The following is a 10,794-nucleotide window of genomic DNA, read 5'->3' on the forward strand; positions in this document are numbered from 1 at the left end:
ATGTATATCGATGTACAAGAGTTTCTCTAGGAAATATGCCTAGGAATGGAATTACTCTATTATTTTAATGTGCATCTTCAACTTTACTAGGTCTTTCCAGTTTATTCTCTGAAGTAGTTATATTCACTTGAGCCGCTATAAAAACAGGGTACAAGAGTTCCTGCTGCTTATGGCCAACATTTGGTATTGTTAGACTTTCATATTTGTGTTAAATTTGTTGATTTGTGTTAAATTTGTGGATGTGAATGGTATTTCTTGGGGGGTAGTTTTAATTTACATTTATCTGATTTAATTTACATTTACATTTATCTGATTACTATTAAAGTTGAACATGTTTTATAATGTTTACTGGGCCATTTGGTTTCTTCTCTGATTTCATGTTTATTTCCTTTATTTGTGTTTCTATTGGGTTATCTTTTCTCTACTGATCTGAGGAATTTTTTATATACTCTGGGGATGCATTATAAATATCTGCTTTCAGTTATAGCTTCTATTTTTACATTATTTTTGGTGTTTTGTGGTATAGATGTTTTTCATTTTATCACGTAGGCAGATTTATCAACATTTTTCCATCTTATTGGTGCTCTTTGAGTCATGGTTGCAAAATATTTCTGTGTCTGTGAAGACTAGATGCCATAACAAAGAGACCCCAAAATGGTATGTGTTAAAGAACAGAGACATTTTTTCACTCACAAAAGCGGTCCCAAGATGAGTATAGTCCCAGTTGCCGGGGTGGCTTTGCTGTACATGGACATTTGGGGAGACAGATTCATACCATCTCCTGGGTTTGCCATCCCCTTGGGCACATCTCCATGTTGTATAGCCAAGTTGGATTGCCATATTCAAATTCCAACCGGCAGGAAAGAAAAGGAAAGCGTGGAAGAGGCATAACTAATGTCAAGTTCCAGAGCTGCAAGTGGCAGTCAGCATTTCTGCTTACATCCCACTATAAGAAATTAATTTCATCTGCAAGGAAGGCTAGAAAATGTGCCCAACTATGATGTGATTATTATGGAAGAATAGGAGAATAGATATCATGGGCAAAGAGTAGTTTCTTCTCTACCCTGAGGTATTTATTCTATTAGGGTTTTATTTTTGTTAGAATGTAAGTTAGGGGTCTCTTTTATATTTTACATTCTGTATTTGTTGATTTGTAATGTGACCTGCATCTTATGTGAAGTTTTCCTGTGGGCATAACTTGATTTCTGGAATCCCTATGCTGTCCTTTTTAAAAAAAAAAAAAAAAAAAAACTTTTAAGACTTCACTTATTTATTTGAGAGAGAGAGTGAGAGAGAGAGAGAGAGAGAGCGCGCGCAAAAAGTGCACAAGCAGGAAGGAGAGGGAAAAGCAGGCTCTCCACAAGCAGGGAGCCCAAGATGGGGCTTGATCTCAGGACCCTAGGATCATGACCTGAGCCAAAGGTAGACACCCAACTGACTGAGCCACCCAGGTGCCCCTAATTTTTAATTTTATTTATTTTAAAGATTTTATTTATTTATTTTAAATATTTTTATTTATTTAGAGAGAGCACACATGCTAGCAGGGCAAGGGGCAGAAGGAGAGGAAGGGGGAGACAGAGCATCTCAAGCAGACTCCATGCTGAGCATGGAGCCCAATGTGCAGCTCAATCTCATGACCCTGAGATCATGACCTGAGCCAAAATCAAGAGTCAGGCACTCAACTGACTGAGCCACCCAGATGTCCCTTTCTATTTTGTTCTTGTTTACCCGTATGTCTTGTCCCTAGTTTCTTAAAAACTAGAGTATTATTATAAGTCATATTACCTGGAAGGATCAAGCCTTTGACTTAATTATTTTTTTATAAAAATAGTCCTGGTTTTTCTTGGCCCTCTGTTCTTTATGCTTTTAGAATCAACTTGTCAAGTTTCATGTCAAAATTTTTTATTGGAATTGTGCTGCACTTATGTATTGATTCATTTTGGCAGATTTGTCAGTTTTAATCTATTATAAAATATAACATATAGAAAAGTGTAAAAAAATAGAAATCTACACTTTGGTTATAAAGTAAAACCATGTAACTGCTCTCCAAGTCAAGAAACAGAATACTACTGGAACTCCAGAAGTTCCCTGTGTGTTCTGTATCAATCACAGTTGTCTTCCTTCTGTGTAGAGGTCATCACTCTTAGCTTTCATAAGAATCATTGCTTTTCTTTTCTTTATAGTTTTACTGTGTATGCGTTCTAAATAAATATTTCTTTGTTTTTAAGCTTTATATGAAGAAAAATAATATGATTATTAATTATTGTGATTTGGCACAATAATTAGCACTCTTGTGATTTGGATTTTGGGCTCAACATTATGTTTGGGTTGTTTCTAGTTCTTGGCAATTATAATAAAGCTGCTGTCTACATTTTGGTGCATGTATCCAGGTGGTAAGTATGCCTATCTCTAAGGTGTATACCCCAAAATGGAACTGCTGCATTGTGATATATGTACATTTTCAGATATATCTTAGATATAACCCCATACCGTTTTGCAAAGTGGTTACACTAATACCTATCCCCATTAGCTTTGATAAGACACCTTGTTGCTCCATTTTCTTACCAACACCCAGGATTGTCAGGTTTTGTAATTTTTATCAATCTGATACATGTTGTGGTATTTCATTGTGGCTTTAATATTTCACATTCCTTTTTTGAAAAAAAAATTTCACATTCCTGACACATAGATTAAACAATGTATCATGTGCTTTTTGGCTATTTGTATTTTTTTCATTTTGAAGTGCACCTTTAAATTTTATGCCCATTTTTCTTTTAGGTTGTTTGCCTTTTTCCTATTGATTTGTAGGAAATCTTTGCAAATTAGAGAGACTGTTGGTGATGTATGTTGTATCTTTTACTGGTGTCTTTTGTGACTGAAAGTTTATTTTGATGTCTGCATATTTTTCATTCTTTTTTTATGATTATATTTTTCTGTTTTAAGGCATTCTTTTCCTTTTTTAAAAAAAGATTTTATTTATTTATTATTTGACAGAGAGAGAGAAAGAGAAAGAGAACATGTAGTTGGAGCAACAGGTAGAGGGAGAGGGAGAAGCAGGATCCCCACTGAGCAGGGAGCCTAATGCAGCCTCTCTCCTAGGACCCCGGGATCATGACCTGAGCTGAAAGTAGACGCTTAACTGACTGAGTCATCTAGGCGCCGCTTAAGACATCCTTTTCTATTCCAAAATGAAAAAGATAGTTTTTATTATTCCCTTATAAAAGTTTCATGGTTTTACTTTTCATTTTTAGGTCTTGAATTGATTTTTTTGCGTGTGTGGTGTGAGAAAGAATCTAGTTTCATTTTTTTCCCTGTATGATTATCTAATGATCTCAGCCCCATTTACTGAAAAGTCTATCCTTTCTCCAATGATCTCCTCAGCCCCTGGCAACTACCATTCTATTTTCTGTCCCTATGAATTTGACTGCTTTAGATACCTCATGTAAATGGAATTAACCGTATTTATCTTTCTGTGACTGGTTTATTTCACTTAGTATAATATCTTCAAGTTTCATCCATGTTGTAGCCTGTGTCAGAATTCCCTTCCTTTTCAAGGGTGAATGATATTCTTTTGAGTGTATATACATTTTCTTTATCCATTCATCTGTTGAAGGACACTTGGGTTGCTTCCACTTTTTAGCTGATTGTGAGTAATGCTGCTATGAACATGGGTATGCAAATATTTCTTCAAATCCTTGCTTTTAATTCTTTTGGGTATATATCCAGATGTGGAATTGCTGAGTGGTAGGATAACTCTATGTTTAAGTTTTCAAGGAAATGCCATACCATTTTCCACAACAGCCGCACCATTTTACATCCCTACCAGCAATGCACAAGAGTTCCAGTTTCACATCCTCACAACACTCTTTACTTTTTGGTTTTGTTTTTGTTTTGTGGGGTGCTTTCTTTTTGATAATAACCATCCTGATGGGTGTAAAGTGCTATCTCACTATGGTTTTGATTTGCATTTCCTTAATGATTAAGGATGTTGAGCATTTTTTTTCATGTGCTTATTGGCCACTGTATATCTTCTTTACAAAAATGTCTAAGTCCTTTGTCCAGTCTTCAATTTTTTTAAATTAAGTTGTAGGAGGTTTTCTTTAAAGTTTATTTATTTATTTATTTTAGAGAAAAAGAGAGAGATAGCTTGAGGGGGTCGGGAGGAGGAGCAGAAGGGGAGGAGCAGAGGGTGAGCAGACTGCACCAAGTGCGGAGCCCAATGTGGGGCTCAAACCCACAACTCTGAGGTCATGACCTGAGTTGAAACCAAGAGTCCGATGCCCAACAAACTGAGCCACCCAAGTTGTAGGAGTTGCTCCAAGTTATAGGAGTTATTATTTTTTTAAGTTTTTTTTTCTTAAGGTTTTATTTATTCGTGAGAGACACACAGAGAGAGGCAGAGACACAGGCAGAGGGAGAAGCAGGCTCCCTGCAGGGAACCCAATGTGAGACTCCATCCCTGACTCCAGGATCACGCCCTGAACCAAAGGCAGACGCTCAACCCCTGAGCCACCCAGGTGTCTTCAGGAGTTATTTATATCTTTATGAGATAGAGGATTCACAAATATTTTCTGCCATTTCATGGGTTGTCTTTTCACTTTTTTTGCTGCACAAAAGTTTTTAAATTTTATGAAGTCTAGTTTATCTGTTTTTTTATGGCTTTAGATTTTGCTTCAATGAAAAGTAATTATTATCATTATTTCCTCTTTGCTTTAGCGGGAAAAGGAGATTGAGGAAGGAGGAAATGGAAGGAGGCAAAACGCATTCTAAATAGATTTGTGCTGCTTCAGTAAGAGCAGAGTGAAGTTTTTTGTTTCTTTGTTTTTTAAGTTCAGTAAGAGTGAAGTTTCTTTTTTAAAATTATGCTTTTTATGTTAATTCAGTATAGTTAACATACAGTGTGATATTAGTTTCAGGTGTACAATATGATGACTCAACATTTCCATGAAACACCTGGTGCTCATCACAAGTGCCCTCCTTAATCGCATCAGCTATTTCACCCATTCCCCCTCCCCTCCCCTCTGATAACCATTAGTTGTTCTCTGCATTAAAAGTCCATTTCTAGGGCACCCCGGGTGGCTCAGCAGTTTAGCGCCGCCTTCGGTCCAGGGCCTGATCCTAGAGACCCTGGATTGAGTCCTGTGCCCTGTGTTGGGCTCCCTGCATGGAGCCTGCTTCTCCCTCTGCCTGTGTATCTGCATCTCTCTCTCTCTCTCTCTGTCTCTCTTGAATAAATAAATAAAATCTTTTTTTTTTTCCTTTCCCATTGGCTATTCTCAAGGCCAAGAGGGTTTTTATTTTTTTTATTTTTTTTTAAAGTTTCAGTTTATTTTATTTATGATAGTCACACAGAGAGAGATAGAGGCAGAGACATAGGCAGAGGGAGAAGCAGGCTCCATACACCGGGAGCCCGACGTGGGATTCGATCCCGGGTCTCCAGGATCGTGCCCTGGGCCAAAGGCAGGCGCCAAACCGCTGCGCCACCCAGGGATCCCTAAATAAATAAAATCTTTTTAAAAAATCCATTTCTTGGTTTCTCTCTCTCTCCTTTTTCCTTTGTTCATTTGTTTTGTTTCTTAAACTCTACATATGAGTGAAATTATGTGTTATTTGTCTTTCTCTGATGGACTTATTTAACTTACCATTATACTCTCTAGCTCCATCCATGTTGTTGCAAATGGCAAAATTTCATTCTTTTTTAGGGTATGTTATATGTATATATAATGGAATATATATATGTATATGTATACACACACACACACACACACACACACTGTATCTTCCTTATCCATTCATCTCTGGGTGGACACTTGGGCTGCTTCCATAATTTGGCTCTTGTAAATAATGAGAAACAGTGGAGTTAACAATAATTTATTCAGTCACAAATATTCATTTGCTATCTCTTATATCCCAGACACTGCACTTAGCACCAGGGATATAAAATGAGTATAGAGATATCTTACTTAGGAGGACAACTAGAAAAAGTTATTTTCAACACAATGGGATGGAGTTGACAAATATGAAAATATATATATAATGCCATGGACTGTGGTTGAAAAGTGGAGGTGGAAACTACTGAATGCCTGGAAGAGTTAAAGAAATCTTTAAAGAGGAAGAACCTCAAAAAGTAAGAAATGTCTGGCTGGAGAAGGTAGGGTAGGACAACCTCTAGAAGGAACAGCATGTACAAATAAGTATAGACATGCATGGACCAATTTATGAAAGGCAAATAATTTCCTGTGGCTGGAATATGGAGAACATGGTGAGGAGATCATGGGAAATGTGGGAGGTAGTTAGGTTGGGTCCTGACTGTGGAATCTTCAATGGTAGAACAGAGAATTTGGAATTTGATATTACAGGCAATGTTAAGTCATTAATAAAAAGTATGTTTTTTTTCTGTTTTCCAAAATAATCTATGTTCTCTATAAAACATTGGGGAAAACACCAAAACCAGAATAAAAACCACTGGGAACACCAATTTTTTTTCTTTTCTTTTTAAGATTTAAGTAATCTCTACACACAATGCAGGGCTTGAACTCACAACCTCAAGATCAAGAGACACATGCTCTACTGACTGAGCCAACCAGGCACTCCTCAAATCTTCTTTGCAGGGAGAAACTAACAACATATTTATATCAGTATGCTGTGGAAAGATAGTTCTGGCAGAGGGGTGAGGACAAGAGATGGGTTCAGAGGTTACTGGATTAATACCCATGAGAGAAGAAGGTCTGTACAAAGACAGTAGCAGTGGGGATGGGAAGAAGGGAAAGATTTCTGACATTCCTTAGGGGAAATCAATAAAGCCCAGTGACTGATTGGATTTGGGAAGTAAGAAAGAGGCAAAAGTGTGAGTGATTTTGGGATATCTAGTTTAGGAGAGTAAAATTGGCTAGATTAGTCAGCTATGCCTTAGCAAAGAGCAAAGTCCTGAGAAAATGGGAGATGGGGCAGATAAAAAATTTTAAGGGGATGGTGTTTATACAAAGGTCTGTTGTTTATAGAAAGGTCTACAAGAGGGGATCCAAAATGAGGAGTCTGGAATTGGTGTGGTCTCAGGTTTATGGGTTACACTGAACTCAGAAAACTTGGCCCAGGTACTTGGCACCCAAGGATTAATAGGACAATTTTAGGACAATGAATGTAAAAACTCTTTATTCCATTGTTAATGAGAAACTGATCACTAAACTTGATTAATAACATGTATTTGTTAAATCTAGTTGGACATATGTATGGGTCTTATTCTATGATTCTTCTTATTGCTATAAAATAAAATTTCCATGCTAAAAGTTTAAAGAAAAAATTTTAGGTAGTTTTTTCTAGTAGAGAGTACAATAATATTATCTATTCATTTATCAAACATTTATTGTGTGTCTATTATATGACACGTACTGTGCTAGCCTGTATGGGGGATACAAGAGATAGAAGGTGTATATAAATGCTATCAGAATGGTAAAAAATAATGTGCAGAAGGAATTAAGAACTTGGAGGGGCTCCTAGCTGGTGTGACCTGCACAATTTATTGGGGAAGACACAGGATAAAGAGCATGAATTTCTATTGTGCCCATAGGGAAGCTCTGAAACTATAATTCAGAGAGGTACTATGATACTCCTGCTTATGCCTGGTTTCTTAGTGGAGGTTGTTAAACATGCTTAACAGCCAGGAAGGGAAGGGAAGAGTAAGTTTCACACTGCTGTCTTGGCTTTTAAAGTTTGGTTCAGATTGGAGCATTGCATATGTCTTTGATTCCAAGAAACGTTTTGATCTTAAAAATGTAAAAAAGGGTTTTAAAAGCATAATTGTAACTCCAAACCTGCCACGGAAAGATTGATTTCAGTTACTTCCTAGGACAACCCTATGACCTAGGCATTATCTCTCTCTCTCTCTCTCTCTTCCTAGGACAACCCTATGACCTAGGCATTATCTCTCTCTCTCTCTCTCTCTTTTTTTTTTACCTGTTCAGTCTTTCAATTTGCAAGAGTCAGAAAACCCTTAGTAAATGCCAGTCTGTCTCTGCTCCAGGTAACTTGTGTTGAAATAGAAACAACACATCCAAAATGGAGTCACTTGTGCTGAGCCCCACATCAGCAAACCAAGATCAAATACCTAACCTAATTACAGTTTTAGCCTCTCCTGGGACTGTGATTTCTAATCAATCAGTCTGGAATTAACCTGGTCAGCACTGGTGAGTTAATGTGCCTGATAGACCCCCTCTCTCCTCACCAAAGGGGGTAACTTTTTGCTAGAAACTTTGTTTTTCTGCCCCTTTCTGCCTACAAATGCCTTCCATTTAGTACATCTCCCCAGAGCTCCTTTTTACTAGCTGGGTGGAATGCCACCTGGTTCATGAATGTTGCATAAAGCCAACTAGATCTTCAAATTTACTCAGTTTAATTTGTTCCCAACACTTCATTTAACCTCTCTGGGCCTGTTTTCTTATCGGCAATAACCGTCTTGTCAATTTTAACAGTCATTCAGATACCAAACAAGGTAGCAGATGCAAATGCTTTTTGAAAAGTGTAAAAGCGGGATCCCTGGGTGGCGCAGCGGTTTGGCACCTGCCTTTGGCCCAGGGCGGATCCTGGAGACCCGGGATCGAATCCCACGTCGGGCTCCCGGTGCATGGAGCCTGCTTCTCCCTCTGCCTTTCTCTCTCTCTCTGTGTGATTATCATTAAAAAAATATTTAAGAAAAGCATAAAAGCACCATATAAGTGAGCCACCACTCTTATTCATAAACTTGTTATAATAAATGGCCGAGTGAGCATAAGGTGGTCAGACTTTGCTCTTCCCAGTATGCTTTTCATAACCTCTGCTTTAGCTAAATAAAAAAATTTTGTCATACCCAGCCTTCGCTTTGTTGACTACTTAACATCCCCTTTTAATGTCCCCTTTGCTTTTCTGAGTGTGAGCATCTAGGACAGCTTCTCTAAAGCAGAGGAAAGCAGGGTGTTTTCCTTAGAGGTATGCCTCGTAGGTGCAGTCCCATCAACATTTATTAAACTCCAAGCTCGAATAGAGGCTGGAGGAACCGGGCACCTGGGTGTCTCAGTGGTTCCTGAACGTCTGCCTTTGGTTGAGGGCGTTACCCCGGGGTGGTGGGATCTAGTCCCACACCGGGCTCCCCGCAGGTTGCCTGCTTCTCCCTCTGTCTCCCTAGGTCTCCGCCTCTCTCTGTGTGTCTCTCATGAATAAATAAAATCTTACAAAAAAAAAAAAAAAAAAAGAAGAAGCTGGAGGTACACGGATGAATAAACAAGGCCTCCGCCTTGCGGAGCTCAGGGAGTCCAGCAGCTGATGGTGATAACAGGCTTCCTGTGGACAGAGCGGGGATCGCCGGCCGCTTGCAGGAGCCCAGGAGCTGCACCCAGCGGGAGGGGGCGGGCGCGGGGGCGGCCCCAGCTGGGCTCTGGAGGCCAACGCCAGGTTACCAATCTGCCTTCAGAGTCCGCGATGAGGGAGGTAGCTCTTCAATTATTCCCCTTTCTTGGAGCCTAGAAAAAAGATCCTTTGCTACTACCCCAAAGTAGATAACGCCCAATCCAACCTGCGCCCAATCCTCGCAGAGCTCTAGCCGCGGCTCCTCTTAAGGGGCCACTGCGCCCTCCAGCGGAGGCTCGGCGGCGGAGCCCAGAGGGGCGGGGCAAGGGGCCGGCCCCCTTAAAGTCCTCCTTAAGAAACCCCCACTCACCGGCCCCGCCTCCTCGCGGAGCCCCGCCCCCGCGCGACCTCGTTCCGTGGCCCCGATTGGGTGGCTCCTGTGCGCGAGGACGTTGCGTCGCGGGGCGGGGCGGGGCGGGGCGGGGCGGAGGAGCGTCGTCCGCAAGGCCTGTGCCGTGTGTCCCCGGCCGCCGCCCCCGCTGCTGTGCGTATCCGCCCCTCTCCCCCCTTCGGAGGCTGCAGGCGACCGCCTAGCCCGGGGTGGCCGCGCAGCCGCCGGACGTCGCGGCCGGGCTGTCTCTTCTCGTTGGCAGCTCTTCGCGGCTGGGTCCAGGTCGGGGGGGAAGATGGCGCCGGCGCCCCAAGGCGTCCGGGAGGAGCCGCTGCTGGGTGGTGGGTCCGGACCGCTTTCCCGGCTCCTCGCCCTCGCCCTCGCCCTCGCCCAGGCTGTCCTCGTCTTGCTGCCGGCCGCCCGGGCAGGCCTGTGCCCCGCGCCCTGCTCGTGCCGCATCCCGCTGCTGGACTGCAGTCGCAGGAAGCTTCCAGCGCCGAGCTGGACGGCGCTGTCGAGCCCGCTGCCGCCTGACGCTGCCGGCTTGTGAGTAGACGGGACGGGCGGGGGGTCCCAAGGAGAGGGGGCTCCCCCTCCACGGGCTCCACGGGCACCGGAGGGAGACACGCTCGGGCGGAGGTCGCGGTCGGGAGCTTGCGTTCTGAAGGGAAAAGCCCTTGCAGTGTCGGGAGCTTTCTTGGTGGTGGCGTGGGAGCCTCAAAAACCTGCAGTCGGGGTTCTGGGGACCAGGGTGGAAACCGGGGTTAAGATTGTGGGGGCCGAGGGGCTGGGATGGGGATGTTGTTAAGGGCGCTCCGGATGGCCCGAGAGCCGCGCCTGTTTTGGGCTGCATCACCCAGTGTGCAACTCAGCCTGAACGCCCCGCAGGGACGTGACTTTTATCGTCACGTTCGCCAGTGACCGAAGAATGGTCCTTTTGTCTCTTGGTTCCGATTTTGGCACGTCTGGCGATGTAGTTTTGATCCTTCAGCTGCAGGGTTGCCACAGCCTGTGTTAGGGGGATCCAGTACCCACCTGAGAAAATATCTTTAGAAGCAGCGTGTTGTTTTGTTTTGTTTTGTTGT

At 42.3% G+C, this 10,794-nt stretch overlaps 1 protein-coding gene across 50 annotated transcripts in view; it reads left to right on the forward strand.

Moving 5' to 3' along the window:
• LRIG2 (leucine rich repeats and immunoglobulin like domains 2) overlaps positions 1-10,794 on the forward strand; it is a 154,815-nt gene that overhangs the window by 83,972 nt on the left and 60,049 nt on the right. For 2 of the 50 annotated variants that reach the window (XM_077916162.1, XM_077916163.1), the window contains exon 1: positions 9,794-10,255. The exons of 46 other annotated variants lie outside the window; for them this stretch is intronic. In XM_077916162.1, the coding sequence (XP_077772288.1) occupies positions 10,005-10,255 (251 nt within the window). In that variant the 5' untranslated portion in view covers positions 9,794-10,004. Of the gene's footprint in view, positions 1-9,793; positions 10,256-10,794 lie in introns of those variants that run through there. 2 more of the 50 variants (XM_077916179.1, XM_077916180.1) reach the window with 1 other exon arrangement.

The sequence above is a fragment of the Canis aureus genome, chromosome 12 (assembly GCF_053574225.1).
Source record: "Canis aureus isolate CA01 chromosome 12, VMU_Caureus_v.1.0, whole genome shotgun sequence".
Classification (NCBI taxonomy): Eukaryota; Metazoa; Chordata; class Mammalia; order Carnivora; family Canidae; genus Canis; species Canis aureus.